Source organism: Buteo buteo, chromosome 2 (genome assembly GCF_964188355.1).
Source record: "Buteo buteo chromosome 2, bButBut1.hap1.1, whole genome shotgun sequence".
Taxonomy (NCBI): Eukaryota; Metazoa; Chordata; class Aves; order Accipitriformes; family Accipitridae; genus Buteo; species Buteo buteo.
In genome coordinates, this window is record NC_134172.1 from 9,789,213 (window position 1) to 9,810,825 (window position 21,613).

At 39.3% G+C, this 21,613-nt stretch overlaps 1 protein-coding gene across 5 annotated transcripts in view; it reads left to right on the forward strand.

Moving 5' to 3' along the window:
- The window catches only part of RBM33 (RNA binding motif protein 33), a 105,947-nt gene that overhangs the window by 56,740 nt on the left and 27,594 nt on the right, over nt 1-21,613 (forward strand). For 4 of the 5 annotated variants that reach the window (XM_075045354.1, XM_075045345.1, XM_075045373.1 and 1 more), the window contains exons 11-15: nt 4,895-5,057; nt 5,955-6,286; nt 7,118-7,366; nt 8,248-8,535; nt 16,220-16,861. In XM_075045354.1, the coding sequence (XP_074901455.1) occupies nt 4,895-5,057; nt 5,955-6,286; nt 7,118-7,366; nt 8,248-8,535; nt 16,220-16,861 (1,674 nt within the window). Of the gene's footprint in view, nt 1-4,894; nt 5,058-5,954; nt 6,287-7,117; nt 7,367-8,247; nt 8,536-16,219; nt 16,862-21,006; nt 21,327-21,613 lie in introns of those variants that run through there. The other variant, XM_075045382.1, reaches the window with a different exon arrangement.

Genomic DNA, 21,613 nt, shown 5'->3' on the forward strand with positions numbered 1-21,613 from the left:
AGTTTAAAAGCTGTTCAGTGATGAAATAAGTAGGTATTTCTTAGCGATACTCAATTGTCTGTATAGCATGCAGCTTTACTGTGATATGATTTATATCAGCTGGACTTCTGTAGTTTTGCCATTTTTTAAACTTTCAGGTTGCAAAAAACTCAACCCTCTGTTCCACTGTGTGCAGAATAAGTGCTCTGGCAGGGAAGGGTCATTGTTTCAGCACTTATGAATCCTGACAGTGAGGGACAGCTCATGTTCGTTGCAGGATTATAAAAAGGATCTTCATGTTACTTTAAACGCAAAATAGAGAAGGAGGGTTTGCTTTAGGATTGGAAAATATTTGTTATCTTTAAAAACTTCTCAGCCTCAAAGTTTAACTGGAATCTTACTTAAAAAATAAGTGGAAAAAGACCCAGAATTCTTAACAGTAAGGGATGGAAAAATGCTAGGCCAATAGGAAGAGTTCCAAACTTCATATATTTCCTTCTGCTCTGATTTTGTAGTTATTTTGACCCAAACTTGTGTTGTGGGATATACTTGTATGAAATATACCACTAATAAAACTAGAGCAAAAAAATATTTTCTCAGTGTATCTTGGTGGGCATTTGTTGGGAATTTTGGGTACCGGCTTTTGGGTAACAGTTTGTCTTAAAATCAGTGAAAGTATTTAGAAGACAGTAAATATTTACTTCTTAAATTAAGCGTCTAAAATACACCTTTGGTACTGTGCTGGTTTTGGCTGGGATAGAGTTAATTTTCTTCACAGTAGCTGGCATGGGGCTATGTTTTGGATTTGTGCTGAAAACAATGTTGATAATACAGAGATGTTTTCATCACTGCTGAGCAGTACTTACCCAGAGCCAAGGCCTTCTCTGCTTCTCAGCCCACCAGCGAGCAGGCTGGGGGGGCATGAGAAGTTGGGAGGGGACACAGCTGGGACAGCTGACCCCCACTGACCCAAGGGATATCCCAGACCATATGATGTCATGCTCAGTATATAAAGCTGGGGGAAGAAGAAGGAAGGGGGGGGCATTTGGAGTGATGTTTGTCTTCCCAAGTCACCGTTAGGTGTGATGCAGCCCTCCTTTCTTGGAGATGGCTGAACACCTGCCTGCCCATGGGAAGTGGGGAATGAATTCCTTGGTTTGCTTTGCTTGTGCGTGTGGCTTTTGCTTTGCCTGTGAAACTGTCTTTATCTCAGCCCACAAGTTTTCTCGCTTTTACCCTGCTGATTCTCTCCCCCATCCCACTGTGAGGGACGTGAGTGAGCCGCTGTGCGGTGCTTGGTTGCTGCCTGGGGTTAAACCACAACAGGTACTGAAGGGAGCTCGAAATCAGTATTGCTTGTATTTTGAACAGTAAAATATCTTGCTGGTTATTGGTTTCTGTAATTTTTTTGTAACTAAATTATAATCACTTTTTTTTTTTAAAGTATGACCTTCCTTAGATCTAAAATAACCTTGTATTACTCAGTTCTAAAACTTAGCTAAAGCTTATTTCATCAGGGTTTAGTTTCCTTATGATGGGAAATATAAAGCTCTTCTCAGTGTGTGTAGTACTAATAGACTTCTGTAGTTTGAACCAAGATGTTGTGCTGGTTGCCTGCCTCATTTTGAATCGTTTTGGTTGAAATTTTCCAAATATTTTCATTCTGAGATTGAAACAGTAGAAAAACATTGTTATGCCCAGGTGAGTTATTTAGAAATTTTTTTATTGCTCAGTTTTTCAAGGAAGAAAATTTGAGTTTGGCTGCACTGAGGATGTTTCAGTACATGAGAGCTGTGTGAAATTCAGCAGGATTTTCCATGCGTTTGCAGTGCAGGGCTGCTTTGGGATTAGGTAGATCTGGGCATAATAACAAGGGTACAGGTTGGCAGGAGAGGGAAAGCTGGTATGAAGAAGTGTTTATTTAAAATACAAGTAAAGGATCTTTTTCAACCTGTGCTCTCATTTGCTTCTCCTTCTCTGGCAGGAAAAAGAGAGAAAATTGCCTGGACTAAGTGTACAGGCGAGAAAGGTTGGGTAAATAGGAGCTCCTGACTGGCTGCCAGAAGACGAGACCACCAGCTTGGACTCAGGGAGCTGGGAAGCTGAATCCATCCTGGGATTAGGAACCAGCGGGCAGAGTGAAAGACATGATAGGGATGAGAGAATATATCTGAAGAGCAAGCAGGACCAGAACAGGCTAATTCAACAAAGAATTATTATTGGGGAAGATGCTTGAGACTGGGTTACAAATTTGGTCATAGACGCAGAGATGCCTGCTTATTTTGTAGCCTAAGCCTGTATTTTGTAGCCTAACACTAAAACTGAAGTTTGGGAGTGAGGGGAGAGACTGATAAGGATCTGTTACCTTGACCAGGACAGAATACATGGAGTTTGGACGAAGCAGAGGAGACTGTGGTCACTGCAGTGCCATTTGGTGCTTGGAAACAAGCCCAGCCAGAACATTACTGCTGCCAGTTCTTCAGCTTGGGTGGCAAATATGTGATACTTACACTTTATTAGCCCAGGTTTCAGTAAGTTTCCATGTAATTTGTTTTTCGCTGGCTATTTTAGAAATAACTAAGATATAAGTAGGCATATGTTGTGTCTAGAGAAAAATACAGGGAGAATTTTCAGAGCTTCTAAGTCAAGCTCTCTGAAAATAGGAAAAAGCAGGTTGTCTGTTGAGACTGCTTTCTCTCCCCAGCTGCGATATGCTCATGTGACTACATGCTGTAAATAAGATGCAAGAAAAAAGCCGTCTTGTGTGAAGCTGCCCTAATGAACTGCTTTCTCCCCTGCCTCTGTTGCAGTGACCTTATGCATTATCCAGTGATAAACTAATAACTAAACGGCTAAGTATCAGTTGGTTTGCTGGGTGCCTCCCTCGAGGCTGTGCAGCTTGCGGAAGCACTGTGTATTCCCTAGGGTGGCTGTAAGAGCAGTGCTTTGAGAAATAGGCTTTTATCACCAAGGTTTCCAAGATCAGGGAGTGCATTTAACCTGAGTCTGAAAGTACCTCTGGCAGCTCCTACGTGCGGTGATGGTCGAGGTGTGTTTTGGGAGTGAAGGGTCAGGATCCTCAAGGTTTGTGTTCAGTTGCTGTTTTGGCAGGCAGCCAGCGCTGTCCGGCTCAACACGAGGGAAGGGCAATGCAGTTGAACAGCCTTGTTCAGCTAAACCTGAATGGATTTTGATGAGACAAATAAATGTCACTTTCTCCATCCCCAATAAATCCCTCTTCCTCCAACTGCTGCTGTTTGCAGACAGTCTGTGAAATTCAAAGGTGTTAGTCTCTTCCGAGGTGGCAAGAATATTTTGTGTTGGTAACTGTTCACTTGGAGAGGTGTAGCAGCTCCTCCTACAAACAGTGTGTATGTTGTGAGGACTGTCATGCTTGAGTGTAATATAATGTCTTTCCACTAAATGAAATACTCACAGGAGACTGGCTGACTAGGAAGGAGCACTGGCAATGGGATATAGAACCTTTAATCTCTAGGAATGATAAAGTATTTACAGTTGATGGCTGTATAATGACATAAAATAAGTAGTCACAGTCTTGCTTCCAAATAAGAGGTCATATAAACATATGCCTGTGTAGATGTTTTCAAGAAGGCCACAGATTTAATAATGGCTGTGATCTTCAGTGCCTCTCATCTACTTGTTTGGGCCTTGCCAATCCCAGTTGTGTTGTGCTGGTAGAAGGGTATGAAGCAGCTTTGTCTCCTGCTACTTCATTAATGAGTAGACTTCAGTTTCCAGGGCAAATACCCATTTTTGCTGTGTGGGAAATTCTTTTCCTAAAATGCTAGTATTTTTGCAGTACAAATAGGGTAGAGTGAAACTGTGCGTACTGTTGGTGAGGGTAGCTCAATAGATAAATGATAAGCTACTGCAGCTTAGTTGTTTGGTCCTTTGCTGATGACCATATTTCAGTCTAGCAGGGAGTGCTTGTTCTCAAATGTGTTTTGAAAAGCATGTCTTCAGCAATGGCAGGTTTTAAGCTTTAAGGTAAGCATCAGATGTAGACAGAACAGATGCCACCACTGATTTCAGAATCTGTATACAGAGGGAAAAAAAAGGATGTTCATAGATTTTCATTACTTATTTGATTTATTCACACATAATAAGGAGATGCTTGTGAATATAATGATTGATGTGAAGCAAAGCTGCTTTCATTTATCAGAGATTGCCAATATATTTTGTCAACTTCTGATATAAAAGAAAAAAATGATAGCATTAATTACTCAATTAAGTGTGTCTTCTGCAAAGTTCTGCTTTTGGATTAACATCCTGCTTTCTGCAGTATGTAAAGGCTCACTTTACATTTAAAAAAAGAAAAACAAAACCACCTTACTGGAGGAAAGATAATTTTGCACTCTTTCTTATAATGCTTCAGATGCGAGGTTGTGAATAGACAGAAGTATTACTCTCCTGTTACTTCTTTTTGAAAGATGACTTCTTTAATTTTCTGGATGCCATAAATTGTACTTCCCCCCCTTTTTTTAAGTAAAGCTGTTTCACTTCTACAGCTTACATTGTACTAAATTGATGGTGAAGAATGGCATGGTTTAAGAAGATAAATGTCAGGAATGTCTTCTAAAGTAGACATTCAGATTTTTTTGGATTAATGGGAAAGAAGGTCAATAATTGCATGGATTTCAATAAGCTTGAGAAGAAATGGCATTCCTGTGGTGCTAGTGATTATTAAAACATTGTGAATTCATTTCAAGGTACTGTGCTGGGGTTTAATATCTCTTCCATTGTGAAAGAATGACTCAGTAAGAGCTGCCAATTTGTACAGACGATAGGAGAGAAATCATAAAGCAATTGTATTTGTAAGAGGAAAAAAGTTATAGCAGACAACAGATAAATTCCTGGGTGGTAGCCTTAACCTTAGTTCTGCCTTATTAAATAGGGCCCTCCAGACTTTCAGCAGCATACGCCTGGACCAGTTCCTACCAACTTCTCCCAAGCCCCAAGGCTGCCAATTCAGGACCAGTGGAGAGGGCCACCACCACCGCCACCACCGCTCCCACCTCCACCTCCTCAGGAAAGAGATCCTTTCTTCTTAGCAGCAGGTAAGCATTTTTATTTCCATTAACATACAAAATCCACCTTTTGTAAAATGGCTATGCAGTGTCAGTGTGTATCGTATGACATGAAGTGTTCGGAAGAACGTGAAGGCCGCAAGATCCTGTTTGATGTAGCCAGGCTAGTGCATCCCAAAAATTCCAGTGGTCTGGTATCTTTTTACTTTTTTGATGTAAATGTATGTCTCCATCTGTAACTACCATCAATCTGGATATTTATGCAGATGCAAAATAAAATTAATATCTAAGTGATTGTTGCAATAAAGTTGTTTGTAACTTGTTACGTTTTAGGTAACTAGTACTCTCCATAGGCTTTGGTTTCCACTAGTAACTTTTTAAACTGCCTGGACTATGTGTGTACTGTAAAAAATCTGTTAAGGTTAGCTAAAATGATACAGCATAGCAAACAAAATAGATGGTAAGTGCATGTGTATGTATATATATAGATACATGTATATACTGCATAGACATAGTATGCATATATATAATGTATATGTTACAGACATTTTACACAAAATATGTAAAAAATTTGATAAATATCTGGTCAGCAAATGGTATCAATGTTCTATGAGTTCTTGTGTGGTTTAAACGATAATCCCTGGAATCCTTAATTGATTTCATTAAAGTAGAATTTCTAAAAGGTATTGCTAATTCCAGCAAAATACCAGTTGTGCTGGTCTTCCAAGCATCAGTTTCTTTTATACACAAGTGTCAGAAGCAAGAAAAACATAACCTTGAGGGTAGCTCTTAAAATTAAAACATCCCATACAATTTTGCTTTTTACAAATTTCAGGTTACTTTTCCAAATCAGAATGAGTTTTCATTTCGGGAGTGCGTTTGTGTCCCTGGGAGCTTGTCATTTAATCCCTTACCTGATTCCCACAGATCCAAGGTTTCCAAGTCATCACTTGTTTGAGCAGCGAAGCCCCCCACCACCGCCACCTCCCCCGCTTCTTAATAGCGCGCATCCTGTCCCTACCCAAAATCCGATGCCCTTCAGCCAGCCCGGGCCAGCATTTAATCAGCAGGGACAACAACCAGTATTTCCCCGAGAGCGGCCGGTACGGCCGAACATGCAGCCTCAAGGTCCTGTGGGGATTCTCCACTTCAACCAGCCGGGTTCGGCAAACCCGCGGCCGTTCATCCCTCCGAGGCAGCAGTTCCTGCAGGCTCCGGGACAGCCCTTCCTCGCCGCGCACACGCAGCCCAGCATGCAGGTACGGGTCTGCAGCACCTACGAGGAACGCGTGACGCCTGGTAGGCTGATAGCAGTAGCGTAACTCAAGCGCCTTTATTTGAGATTACAGGTATGAGGCAGATGGACCTGTAACGCTTTTTATTGCTGCGCCTGAAAAGGTGATTCATTTTCGCCCCAGTTGCCAGCGCTAACGGATTTCCGATAGCGAGCTTGCAGCCCGGCTCTGGCTCCTTAACTTGCTTTAGTTCTGCAGAGGTAGGGAGATGTGCCCCGGTGCCCCGGCCCCGGTACCCCGGTGCCCCGGTGGGGTCAGCGGCAGGGCGGGAGCGCCCTCTGCCGCTCAGCTGCGGAGCACGGCGGGGAGCTGGGGGCCTCCCGTAAACCGGGAGGAAGCCGAATTGCTGCTTCAAGTGGGTAAATGTTTTGGGAACGTGCAGGGTGGTGTGGAGGGCCCTGCATGTTCCGTGGGCTTTCTGCGGGATCTTTTCATGGTGTCTGTGCTTTGAACGTGGGGAAAATCCTGGAGGCTGGTGATGTTGGAGGGAGAAAAAAATATAAAAGAACTCCAACAAACAAACAAAAAAACAGTTTAAAAGTCATTAGAAGAGGGGGCAGAGGGCAGGAACCCTTGCATTCACCTTTTTTCACTTAAACTGTTGAATTACGCAGGTTTAAGTGTAGAACTACCTTGCACAGCTTCTGTTAGTCTGGTTTTTCACTCGGTATATTTTCAGTTCAGCCTGGTCCGTAGCTGCATACAGGTGTTTTGAGGACTTGGGAGGCTGGAGCTACTTTTCAGGAGTTTATTACCTTGAAACTAAAAACAAATAATCTTTTTCTTCACATGAAGGGTCCCTTGCATCCTCCATTACAGCCTCAGCCACAACCTCAGCCTCAGCAGCACCATCACCAGCAGCAGCAGCAACACCATCACCAACAGCAGCAGCAGCAACACCATCATCATCTCCAAGGGCCGCCACAGCCCTTGATGCCCATGAACCAGCCACAGTTCAGGCCTCATATGCAGGCCACACAGCAGCAGCCAAATAACAACAGGATGCAGTGTCAGCCACGACAGGGTCCAATGAAGCCAAGGCATGTAAGTACCACATACATCAATGTTGCCTTGCATGACTCTGGGGTTAGCAAGTGTTAACCAGTTAGCAGGTGTACCCATTTGTGTTACACTGGGTAGCAGGCACGTAAGCCCAGGTTTCAAAACTCACCAGTGTGGTTTTTCAGTCCCATTTATTCCCTTCCTGCTCTGTCCTCTTCTTTCACCATTTTTTGCTCCTTTTCTGCCTTGATCATTTTATAACCTACATCTAAAAATAGCATGTGTACCTTTCCCTTTTTCTTTTCTACTCCAATCTTCAGTGTTTTTCTCGATCTGGGTCCAATAAGAGATGATGCGGTTGCCCAAAAACTGGCAATAAAGGGGTTTTGGAGGATAGGTTTGCTTAATAAGATTTTAAAACTGCTGGTAGCCTCTGATCATGTGGGAGCCCAGTTCTCTGACATTGTCTTTCAATTTGAAGGCCTCTCTGTACCACTGCTAATAAGCTTTCTGGTTCAGATAGTGCCACTCATGTCTTGTGAGTTTGCTTCTTTGCAGCATATTCTGTCGCTTGGTAGATTGCGGTAACACAACAGTCTGTAGCAGTGCTCAGGGCAACATGGCTGTAGTTCAGAATAATTGCTTTGATTAGGAAAGTAAATCACACAGTGAAGCCAGTTTCTGAGAAAGATGTTAAACAAGTGAGATTCAGTTTTGCTTTTAATTAAAAAAACAAAAAACAAACCACTGTTGTTAAAATGTTCTCATTTCTATAATTTTTCTTCAATACGCATTGAAAATACTACAGCTCTTCAAAAAGCTTTTTTCCCCAAACTTAACTAAATCACGAAAATGTGAAACAGGCAACACTTTAGTCTGGTTTGTAGTGGAAGTCAGCAGTTTTGTTCCTTTCTGCTTTTCAGAATACACCATCACAAAATATTGTGAAGCGTCCGAATCAGCAGCTACAGTCAACTGCTCCAAGAAATAGTAACTTGCGTGAATTGCCAATAGCACCATCGCATGCTATGGAAATGAGCAACAACAGGAGAACCTCTACCCCAGCTGCTCAGGTCAAACCCATTACCAGCACGATGTCTGCCACGAAGTCTGTAGCTGGTGTTGGAAACTCACAGGGCAGGCCTGAGATGAAAGCTAAAGCAATCACACCAGTGGGCCAAGCAAAATCAGAAGTAAAATCTGAACCAGAGGTAAGGCTTTTTTTTTTTTAAAAAAAAAAAACAAAACCAAATAAACAAAAAAAAACCAAACACAAAAAAATCCAAACAAAAATCAAGAAAAAAACCCTCCCACATTTTAGAAACTTTTCTAGTCTGACACACTTAATGTATTATTTACCCAGTATTTTTTGGTGCCACTAGAGGCCTCCCTTCTGAGTTGCACTTTTCTCTTTAATGGGATAGCAAAACCAGTCTCCATTGACAAAAAAAGAAGTCTGGAAGGTTGGCAAGGCTGTGGTGAATCTGTTTTGCAGGAGGAGTCATCACTTGTACTGTGAAAAGGCAGAGGCTGAGTAAAGGTCATCAATGATACAAGCCTCTGAAATACCCATTGTGCCCATTTTTTTCTTCCAGGATTATGATCCCTTTTTTTTTTCAGGTAATCATGTTGTTCTAAGTCAGAAAGCTTCTTCTCTTCTATTTCCTGTGATGCCGTATGGCTCAAAAGAAAAGGAAAAAAGAAAAAACAAAGCTGTTTGGAGAGCTATCATCTTCATGTTGTTTTCCTTTAGGCTGTTCAGTCTCCTCTAGGGTCTTGAGCACTCATGCAGGAGATTGCAGCTGCATCGTCCATGGAGCATCTTGTTCTTGAAGAAGAAAATCTCTCTTTTATGAAACCTTTTGGCAAGAGGGAAAATAGGAGATGCTCTTAAGTGTTCCATTTTGGAGAAAATGCTGTTTGGTCTGCTAGTACTCTGCACAATCAGAAAATGAGATGCCAGTGTTTTGGGCTCATGCAGTGTGAACAGACGACCGTTTCCATGCACAGATTCTTGTGGAAGCTAGAGAAGACTCTCCATGAGCACTGTTAGCTTGAGAGAGTGGGTAGGATTGCACTGATGGTGCTGTTGATCCTGAACATCAGGAGGTAACAGAGGAACATGACGGCTAAATGCACCCTGTATAATTTCTGAGTGTCAGGTTATTCTGAGCAGAACTGTAAATCTTTATAGTTTAGTTGACCATGAATCTTGTCTCAAGGACCAGGTTTTCTTCAACAACTGTTGAAAGCTTTAACTGTGATAATACTGTCTTCCCTTTAAGCTGCTCATGATTAGCTTTTCATCTTGTTCTTGAATTAGGGATGGTCATAACTAATTTTCACAAATGAGGCACAAAAGAAACCCATAGCTAGCAGTGCTTGACCTCCTGTGCACTTGCTTTTCAATGGAAATATTAAAAAAAAATAAAATCCTTATTTCGGCTTTTCAGCTTTTAATTTTGATCTTTTTTGAAAAAATGACTTAAGTAATCACCTTCCCCTCAATTCAGTCTCTTGGAATAATGTAAGTCACAGAAAATGCAGTGCCTCTTAGAGAAACCTCTGTCTTTCAGGTCGTTAGTAAGGTAAGTTTTGAAGCAAATCACCTACAGGCCTCCCCATCTAAAATATCTTAAAGTTCTTCCATAGTGTAATCATATGAAAATTAAGGCATTAATTCTGAAATATCTCTGGCAGTGTTTAGAAAAATGAATGAATATTTTTTCACTCCTCTTAATCAAATGAATTAAAAAAAAACCTAAACACCCCCCCCAAAAATCCAACAAAAACAACAACAAAAAAACCCAACAAAAAAGTCAAAACAAAAACCCAAAAAACCCTAGTCCAAAGCAGTCATCTTGTTCTCTCCATTTTAAGTTTTATACATATCCTAACAAACCTGTAGTTATAACACTGACTAATCTTACTTGTGTGAATTCTTGGTATTTTACAAATAAAGCTTTCATTTTAATTCTATGTCAAAGCTATCTTTGAAAACAGTTTGATACCTGTTTTATGTAAGTTTTTGCAAAACAGGATAAAAAAAATGTTACCTTGGAAAAAATGATGTCTCCTATTGTCTCCTGTTATTAACCGTAAAAGTAAAGCCTTTGTAGATACACTTGGCAAGTACTAGAAAAGCGTGTGAATGTGTGCATGCACAGAACACTTCTCCTTTCAAAGTGGACTTGAAATAGAGCCTTTAGCTACAAACAGTCCCTTTTCAGCAGTGCCACTGTGGTAGTCTTGTTCATTGACGCTTATTGTCACTTCTGCAAACAGGATTGCTGCACTAGTTATGTTCATTTCCAAGCATTTGATTGTATTTTTAACTGTTGTTGTTATGTGGGTTATTACATTTCTCTCTTTCGGCAGATTGTAATGTTTTCCAGTCTTTTTTGTGGGTTTTCCTTGGAATTAGCTAACTTTGTCATGTTCTTTTGCTTTCTATGAAGATGAGAAAGAGTTAAGTTCTGTCATCTTTTCTAGCTGTATTGCTCATAACTGAATTGGGCAGGTTATTTTGCAAGTGTCTTCAACTGGAAAATTATTAAGACTTTTCTTTGCATCCTTCTTCCTGAAGAGTCAGTGGCCATATTTACAAATGCCCTATCATTCAGGAAGCACCAAAAAATAGTAATATTGGCTATTAAAGGTTTTGCTCACCTTCAAAATAGATATTTGAAAGGTTTGCAACCTGAGTGACTAGAAGATTAAAAACTATATTTCTACTTTACTAATGGTATGCTTGTGTTCCTGTTTCTCTGAGGCTGAAAAATACTGACTTTAAATGCCTCTGTTTAGAATAGCTGTTACTCTCCAAGATTTAAACTTGCATATCCTCAGTTGGAAAGTATGGATGATGACTCTTGGCATAATTCTGCTCATGTTGAGGTCAGTTTAGGATAAGAGGAATTATGGCAAGATTAAGCATTTTTAAGTTTAAAGGAGGGGGAGAATATAGAAAGGTAATGTGAATCTCTTTAGAAGAAACGGATATTGGAGCTCAGAACAGGAGAGAAATTAGTAGAGCACTACATAATCATAGGTGTACTGATATTACTACTTATATTGCAGTTAATGTCCTTGATATACTGAAAGAAAACCTTCACATTCCATTCTCCCGAAAGCAGCAAATTTTGAAGTTGGGTTCTTGAATGTTATGTTGCTGTCTTTTTAGCAAGGCCCACAATATGGAAAACAGTTGCTGCATTAAATTGTTAGACCAAATGTATCTAAATCTTTTAATCTTTCTGGAAATTAGCTACCTGAAACGTTGTACATGTCTAAATTTGAGTTCTCTCCAGTTTAAATAGGCTTGATTTCAAAATTTTAATGATGGTGCCTCCTGTCTTGTGCTTCGAAAGTTCTTCTTATCACAGTCTTTTTCCAGTTGGAAGATCACAAGAGGGCAATGTACTTCTCAGAGTAACTTGTAACCTTGTTCTTAATTCACTTCCTCTTTGTCCAAGATGTACAGTACCTGTGTTTTGTAGGATGATTCATACCTTCCTAGGGTTCGGGAGCTGATGTTATCAGCAGTGTGAAGTTTGTGATGTGTATGTGGGTGCCTTTATTTAAGATGTTTTGTGGTTTTGAACACAAGTGCCAAATGATGCCGTTTGGATCTGGCCTTACCTTTTATGAATACTTGTCATGAATTTTTGGACAAGGTATTCTAGCCTCTTTTGTTTCTAGCATGACAACTGAAAAAAAAAAAAAGATTAAACCTGCTGAATAGGTTTGTGTTTATGCTACAGATAAAACCGTTTTGAGTGCTTTGTCCTTGCACCCATTCTTCTGAGGGACACAAGTGAGCTTGGTTGCATGATTCCTTTTTTGTTCCTTGATAGCAAACCAGAACACTTACAGTATCTGGTTCTTATCACTCTGCATTTAGTTCTATTAACTAGTAATAAGCCTGCAGACTTCTGAAAAGGTGTGCGTTTTGTTTTTTAATTAACTATATGGAAAGCAAGTTACTGATACTAGGACTTACATTTCAGTAGAAAGTTTAATCCCTTGTTTTAGAGCATGTCTTTGCTGTCTTTAGCTCAGTCAACAGTGGCATTCTATGTTCTCCTGGAGAATGACGTAGGACTGCTGCTTCTCTTACTGCTGCTCTTCAGCTAGACTCAGAAAAGCAGCCTGTAACATTTTCCTTTGGCACTTTCCATCAAAGCTGCTTTGGACCTTAAGGCAGAAGAAAAACCTATAGCTAAGGCTCAGTGTTCCCTTTAAACCACAGTGAAATACATTGTGTTCAAGAACTGTTCCAAGATGGATGAGAATCGCTGCTTAAAAAAACCAACAAAACACCAACCTCCCCCCCAAAAAAACAAAAAACTCCCAAAACTCAACAAAACAACCCCACCTCCACAAAACCAAGGGAAATGATTTGCATCTCTGACCCTTTGTACTCTGTAGCCTCCTGTAAAAGGAGGAGCTGTATACAATGTACCATTTCTTCACGTTGTGGAGTTTTCTACAGGAAAACAGTGAAGCATCAATTGTTTGTCAAGAAAAAGATTGCTTTAAGTTTTTCTGCTTCTTCACCTGCAGATAATGCTGCTTTTGGCAGCAAACTTCCAAACATGAGCTGTGAACTTTAGGGCAACTTTGAAGGATGTCTACTTTCTCTGGGCAAAATGCTTGCTTTTTTTTTTTTTTTTTTTTTTTGGGCAGGGCTACTTGTTGGAGGAAACTGTACTGGGCTTATTGAACTAATCGGATGAAAATCACTAGAAATAGGCATAGTGTACTGTTTCCGACTTGACCTGATACACTGTCTTGCCTGTTCTGTATGATGAAGCTCCTTATTAAATACTGTAGATAATTTATATATGCTATAGGTCATATATATATATACACATCCACGCTCTATAGTTTAGTATATATAAGGTACTCTTAAAGCTGAGCAGCAAAGGATTTATCTGCCCCTGTTTTCATCCTAGTAAGGAGTTTGCTGCCATTCTGAATCTGTACTGTTGGGTCATTGCACAACTAATTTCAATTAAACCTGACTCCTAATGCAACTATTTTGTTAATCATCACAGGGCCTTTATATTGTTGGGCCTTTCTCTAGCTCCAAGGGTATTTTACTGAGAACTTAACAGTAGTAGCAACTTGCTTATGAAGTTGAAGGATATAGGTCTACCTATAGCCCATTAACAGGCTGATCTGTAGTTGTCATATAACCTCAGAACTCTTGACCCTTGATTTCAAAGCTGACCCTTTAAGAAGGGATGGACTTCATAGGATCATTACTAATTTCCTAAGTATGGAGTTGAGATTCTGAAAGGAAAATTTCAGATTATATTTGAGATCAAGTTGCCTGAAGATTCTACTAAGCATTCATCTAATTTAATATGTGTTTGTCAGTTGTCTTTTGTGTTTAATGCTAGTGTAGTTGAAATTGGTGTATCTGTCCGTCCTGCATGGACAAATTGGTCAGAGTCCCTCAGGATGTTCATTCCTTGTCTGCTGGCAAGACTCAGAGTGCCACAAAGTACACATCTTTGTGATGCTAAATGTAACCATTGAGTTAGCCTTTTCAACTTACCACATCGTGGTATACAACTTCCAAGGCCTTCAGAACTTGTTAGATGATAAAATGAGCAGACAAGTCCCTGATAATAAAGGACAGCTGATAGAAGAGCTGGTCTCATGCAGACTCATACTGGTATTGACACTCTCAACTGAACATACAGGGGAAAAAAAAATACGCTGCTACCTCCAAAGGTAAATTTGGTACTGGCTCACTGGCATCCATCAAACTTGTTTAGATAAAATGTAGAATATTCTGATCTAAAGCAAAGCAAGTGAATAAACTAATTTATTAAGTGAAACAAGTTTTCTGTTTGGACAATTTCAATAATTGAGATACTGTCTCTGAAAATGACTGAAAATTTTATTCATTGCATCAGGATCTGCATAACAGCGCATCCCCTTCCTATCTGGAGCTTACCTGTATTTTTTCGTCCTATGCAAACTATATTTAAGGGTCTTATCCTTTTACTGTATTTCATAAAGGTCGTATTTTTTTTAAAAAAAAAACTACAATCCAGCATCTCCAGTTTTCAATATAAAATGAAATATTTTAGTTTCCTCCTGTAGAAGTACATTCCTGTTGCCATCTATCAACAAAGACCTGTAATCTAGTTGTTACAGTGATTAGTCATTAATCACCACTATCGTAGTCCAAGAAGTACAGAGGAAGATCAGAACCTTTTGGTATGTGAAGCATTCTTAAAAAAAAGGCCAGTGTTAGACCTCATTCCTGAACTATAGCCCATATTCAAAAAGTAAATAAATACAAATTTTACAAATCCAGTTTTGTTGAAGTCTTACTTACATTGTTTAGGCTGGACTTCTAGTGTGAGACATACAGCTATATTTTAGTAGCTGTGAGAATAATCCCTATCAATACATGCTCAGGGAAGAAGCAGTTACTGCTGAAGGAAACAAGCGTTCAGGATTTGTGCATCTGGATTCTTTAAGTACATAGATGACTCTACTGGGCTTTTATATCTGTGGACCAGCTTTATGGTTGAATCTGTTCTGCTTTTTCTTCCCTTGGGTTGGGGAGGATTCTGGGGCATACCAGGAATAAAAGCACTTGAATTAAACAAACAAGCAAACAAACAAACAAACAAAACAAAAAAAAACCAACCCTAAACAAAAATGTTGCACATTTGGGTTGTATATGTTAAAAAAAATGGCATTTTTGTTGAAAAAAGTTTGCACACAATTGCTGCAAGGTAAATAACTGTTTATCACGGATTCCCAGTTTTTGAGAAACATTTTAGCATTATTTATGTTGTGATTTACCAACATGCAAAGTATTGTTACTTTGAGAGCCTGTTTTTGTTAGGGGTGATTAGTATATCTTGAGCAGAATGCTGTGCTCATTACCATTTGTAAGCGGTGTCTACAAATCTCTAACTTAGTATTTCAAATGGTTGAAAAGAAAAAAATAATATAATGAAAAAGTATGCTTTGTAATTTTGAAAAATGCATGTGATTGTATCACAAGAGCAATTTGATTTCTTTTCCAGGATGATGAGAATCTGCATTTCCTTGACTCTTGTCCATTTTTATACAGCTTTTCATAAGAACCCATTCTGCCAAAGTTGAAGAATCTTTAGAAAGGTTATTTGATGGTGTGTAATACTTTCAGAAGGGCCCAGGGCTGGAATATTAAAGGCATTCTCTATATACCATTAATATTCCAACACTGCATTTGGCAACATTTTGATTCTGAAGAGAGTGCATGAGTTCAAGGTCAGAGAGATTGACTTGTGCTGTTCATTATAACCAATTATTGTGTGACAAATGAGTTTGAGATCAGGCTGAAAATTCAGTGAGAAAAATCAATAGTTCTAATCAGGGCCTTTCAGGTCATTTACCACCCTACCTTTTGTTACTTTGTCAGAAAAGAGCAAGATAAAACCTGTGTGACAGTGGGTTGCCTTCGTATTGTTACTTTCCATTTGAAACATATTTTGATATCTTGAATTATATTAATAGTTTAATTGGTTTTCGAAACTTCTAAATGAGTTCCAATTTGTAAAACTTCTTTTTTTTCTTTTTTTTTTTTTTTTTTTTAGTATTCTGATAAGATTTTTCAACTGGTATTAAAGCTTTTCTGTCTAGGAAGTAATATATCTAAGTCCTAAACCAGATTTGACCTGTTTGTCTGTAATGAATAGCAAATAAACCTTACCAGCAGATATACTCCACTAATCGCCTTAGTTTGGTATCGGGGATAATTTAAAAAGCTCTTCGGAGAGTTATGGCTTTACAACATCTGAAACAACAATTTCATGTTGTTTTGGCCAAGCTAGGCATTTGTTCAGAATTTTATAAATTCATTTGCATTTTCCTTTGTAGTATCCAGATGAAGATGAAGAAACTAGATTGTATCGTTTGAAGATAGAAGAGCAGAAGCGTCTAAGAGAAGAAATTCTGAAACAAAAGGAACTGAGACGGCAGCAGCAGGCTGGTGCTAGAAAGAGAGAATTGCTTGAAAGACTTGCGCAGCAGCAGCAGCAGCAGCAACCGTCTACGCAGCAGTCCTACATGCAGCAGGAGGATGACTCCTCCGAGTTCCCCACCAATGGCAGCCCTTACATACCCCACTCCGGCTTACAGACCAGGCAAAATGTGAAAAACAGACTCCTTGTTAAAAAGCAAGATACGGTAGTTCCAAATATCCAACCCAAACCCACAGATTTCCCACAGGTCGGGGCGAATATGCAGTATCAAGGACAGCAGATGAAACCAGTGAAGCAGCTGAGGCAGACTAGAACAGTACCTCCGAGTCCGCCTCAGGCGCCGCAGAAAGTATTGCAGACAAAGCCTGCTGCAGCATCGCTGCCCACGACACAGACTGCTCGAGTGGCTTCGGTACAAGCAAGGCCCCAGGAACTGAAACCTGGTGTGAAAAGGACTGTCATGCAGCGGACAAACAGTGGTAGTGGAGATGGGCCCCATGTCGGCAGCAAAGTCAGGGTGATTAAGTTGTCAGGAGGGGTAAGTTTCCAAGGCTCATCTCATGTGTGTGTGTTGCCATGGTTTGTTTTTGTGTGTTTCATTCTGTGTAATCCCGAAATAAAAAGTGGGCCTAAGCTGACAAGGGAAGTAGCAGGTTTAGCAAACCTAATGGTCCGTATTTTATATTTTCAGAACTGTAAGTTATTAGCAGTTATTCAGAAATTAATGTTTCTTCTAACACTTTACTGCCAGGCAGTTATCACTGAAATAATACTCCTTTAAGTAGTAATTTGAGCCTGAAAGACTCTCAACTGAGCTCCTTTTGCTTCAGGTCTGATAACTGGTCAGAGAAAAGGGTTTGGGTGGCTGTTCTTAAGGTTTGGTTAAAAAGCTCTGCTTGGTAGTTGAAGCCACAAAATTTTAGTTGTGTGCAGATGCTGGTGTTAGTGTGGTTTCTGTACTCAAGGGAAGACTGTTTTTATTTTCTTGGCAAGCGTGTTGTGGAACTAATTTAAGCAGTATATTGGAGGGGGAAGTCTTCTGTTAGAGGCTGGGTTTAAAACCTTACCATTTCACTTCTGCATCTAAATGAGATTTCCTTATCTTTTGATGAGGGGTCTATTATCTGCAGAATGTCCCTTGAGCACCGGTGTTGTGGAGGACTCACAATGCTGGTCTTGATGGCAGTGTACATATTTAAGATCTGGGGCTTTGGTCAGAAACTATGTTGACCAAATTTCTTCTGTCTTAAATGAAAAGACAAGTTAATTTGTTAGGGCTCTGAAGAAACTGAGATGAGGCGACATAGCGAGATCCTATCAGGGTGAAATCTGTCCTTGGGTTTATGCTGAGGAAGAAAGAAGAATGTGATGTGGTTTAATGCTGTGGTACATTGGAGGTGTTTTTTTGGAAGAATGCTTCTTAAATTATTCAGAGCATTAGTTAGGGAAACTTGCAGAACTGCTGTAAGTCTTCAATGAAGTGAACAGTGTGTTAACAGGGACTGAACAAGGCCTTGGAAGCTAGGCTTTACTCTGTAGAAAAGGGGAGGAAGTCGAAATGTCGAAGTCTTAAGTACTTTTTATAAATGTTTTCTACAGCTCAGAAAACTTAAATACACTTAAAATTGTAATAATGACCATGTGGTCTTTCAAAACATTAACATAAAGGGCCTTGTTGACTACATAGAGCTGACAACAACCTGACTTGGAGGATGTCTAATTCCTCAGACATGATAACTTAAGTACAGAAGAATGAAGTACAAGTTGAAAGGAATTGATTCTGTTGGGCTAAAAATATTTATATTTAAATATGTCTGCAGGAATCCCAGTGGTCTGCAAGAGGTATGACAGGTTTTTTATTCATGAATAATTGAATAAAGCAATCATGCACAACTTCTTTTATTATGTGGTGAAACAAAACAATGCCAGTCACCACTGTATACAGCTCTTCATAAAAAATGGTTATCAGTGCCCACAGTAGCATTCACAATGGAATAGTTTTTATCATAATGCTCTATTTCAGAAAACCATAAATGATTTGTTTCAGATAAGTCTCATGGTAAGCAAGAGTGATTAGCTTCATTAAATGCATGTGTAACCCCTCTTTCATTGTATACAGAAGCAGATTTGCTCTGTCTTACTTAACTTTCAGATACCGAGGTTTTAGCAAGGTAAAGCAGGTTCTTTACGTGTAGCCTTTGTTACTTTTTTTCATATTGCCACAGACATTTTAAGTTTTCCTTCCAAATGTGGAAGAATAAAAGCAAGCGTTGTAGTGAGCTGTTTAACGCTGATCAAGATAGTTGATTGATTTTTAATGAGTTAGTGACAAGCTGAATCTATGACTTTGTTTGGAAAAAGAAAAAAATGAGCGGCGGGGGGGCAATCTTGTGTATTTTGACAGGATTTTAAAGAAGAATTAAAAGCTGCTTGGACTCTGAATACTATAAAGATCACAGATCCCATTTATTTTCCCCTTCTAGTGTTTAGTCCTGTCACATGCTTTATTTATTTTCACAACTCTTGCCTCAACCCTAAATGTAAAGGAAAGGCCAAATCTCATTTTTCCTAGCCATTCTCCTTAGCATGTAATAGTGCTTCCTCTAATTCTCTGCCTTTGGCCAAAGGGATGGCTGGTATCTCTTATCTATATGCACTGACTTGATCCTGCAGTTTCTCTCAGTCTAATCATTTGTACCCTTTTTCCTTACTACAGCTCTTTTGTGCAGAGATGTTTTGAATACCTATGTATGAGCGAGATGGCTTGCCATTAGACACAATGCATTTCCTTTTCAAAGCTCTCTTGATTCATGTTGGTAAAGACTTGGAAAAGTCCCTTCTTTTCCACCCTGCCAGCTGTGGTGTAGCACCATAGTAGAACTGTCAGTTGAAGCAGCTGATAGAGTTAGTACGGGTCTGGCCTCAATCTAGACCAAATTGACCTGAAACAGGAGCTGGTAGCAAGGACTGTTACAAATTTAGTAGGACCATCCATAGAACCAGTATTAAATGGTGTTGTGTTGCTGGTGAAGTTTTTTTGCTTAACAGTTAAGGAGATGTACTTGGTGTATTGGTGAGGTTTATGGTATACAAATACTGTCAGAACAGAATGGTTTCTTCTCTTGAGGGCAATATCTTTCCCAGTCTAAGCTTCTAACTGTTTATTTGTGTTGCTGGGCACTGCAGTACTACTGAGGATCTCTGACCTCCAGGTAGAAGTATTCCCTGTTACTTAAGAAGGTAAAATGGCCTTTCATCTGTTTCCACAATATTGTCTCTTGAGACAATTTTTCTTTTTAAGTATTTTTATGGAATTGTAAGAGTTACTAATTAAATTCCAAGAAATATATTTTAATTTGTCCAGTTTACCTGATGCGTAAGATGCCTTAATTTATGGCTTCTTATACTTAAAGAAAAGGGAAGTGAAAATGATTCAGCATTTCCTGTATGTCAGACTAAGTCTGCATATCAAGATGATGCATTAGGTACTGTCATTAATGATTTTGTCTGTTGATGCTTTTTTTTAAACAAATCCTGTCTCCCGTGCCCCCCCACCAACACTGATAGGCCCATCCCTTTCTAATATTCCTGTAATTTATGCAGGAATGGCAGTACAGTGAATAGTTTTCCATTTTAATTACTCCTTCAAATGTTATGTTCCTGCAAAATGAGGCAGTGCTTAGTGTTTACCAGAAGAATTTTGAGGTTTGAGGTTTTGTTTTCATAGAGGCCCAAATGTCTTTTGATGGATCTAGTCTGCTTTATGTGGCATGTCTTCAGAGCCATCCTTTCCAGACAGAGGAGTTCACTGTATTTGCTGTGTATGCATACTAGTATATTTTATTACATCTGAGATTTGCCTGGCTTGGTGAGGAGCCTGAAGTCAATCCTAAAGATACCCGTAAGAGTAAATTCAGTGAGATTGTAGAGTGCTTGTTGGGAAGAAACACCCTAATAAATCACTTAAAAATGTGATCATAAAATTATAAAAAATAGGGGTGAAAGGACCGTAGAAATAATTTATTCTGTCTTGAAAGAGGAGATGAACTCTGTAGCATTCCTGACAGATTTGTCCAACCTTTTTCTGAGATTTCGTTATTGGACATTTATTTGGCCATCTATTCCAGTGTCTAACATGTACATTTAGGAGAATTCTCTTAGTGACCAAACCGCATTTTCTTGCTGCAATTTTGAATCTATGACTATTTGTATTATACTTCAAGAGACATGGGAAAGAATTTATATCTGTCTTTGTGGCTGTGTCTCTTTTAAAAGATCTCTTAAATGCTTCTGAGCCCTAATATCCCTCACTCCCTCTTGTTTTCTAACACTGTGGTGATTTAACGTCAGACAGCAACTAAGCAACAAGCTGCCGCTCACTTCCCCCCCTCCCTTGTCCTTGGCTGTTTCTGGCTGGTGGTCTTTGGACTCTCTGTGATCAGTCTGACAGTAAATAGTTTGGTACCAAATGCAATTGAATTTGTTAAGCCAATGTATTAGAAGTGTCTTTAGTCCTGGAAGAACAGGTTTGTACCAGCTACAACCTTAAATGTCTTAAGATCATATGAAATAAGTGCTGAACATATTTTTTATTTAGTTGGAGGTTCTGTGGGAAATGGTAGTATCTTAAAATCTCTGTATCATTCAGTCATCTTATATTATTGTTGGGTGATTTCTCTCTAGCCAGAAAATAGCCTGCCATGCTCAGAGATGTGTGTCCCAAAGGCCTGAAAATGCTGGGGTTTATGCTGCACCAAGAACACACCAATCTTTGTCTCTGTGGAAAGCTGCACAATGGGCTTTTTCAGATATATATATATATACACACACACACATATATAAAAATACATAAATATCTCAGTGTTCCCTCTTATTAGTGATCGTAATTCCTGAAAACCTGAGATGATGCTTCATCTGAAGAAAGATTTGGCAAGTTCGTTCGTTTGAAAAGCCTGTCACAAAAAATGTCCTTGGATTGTGTAAAAAAAAAAAAAAAAAAAGAAGGAGGAATTGGAATGGAAGATAGACAACTTTATACAGATTTAGAGTAACTGAGAAGCGCAAGAGATGAATGTGGAGTTCTAAATATGGAAAAAGATACTGACTGAGATGATTGTTGTTTGATAATGTAACCTTATCGACCAACTTTGCTTAATGTTTGTACTTGTTTCTACTAGCATGTGTATGTTCAAGTTTTTAATTAAAAATATTTGACTTGAAAGCTCTATAGCGCCTTTCATCTAAATATGTCAGGAATTACAAACACTAAGATTTTTGGCATTTGCATGAC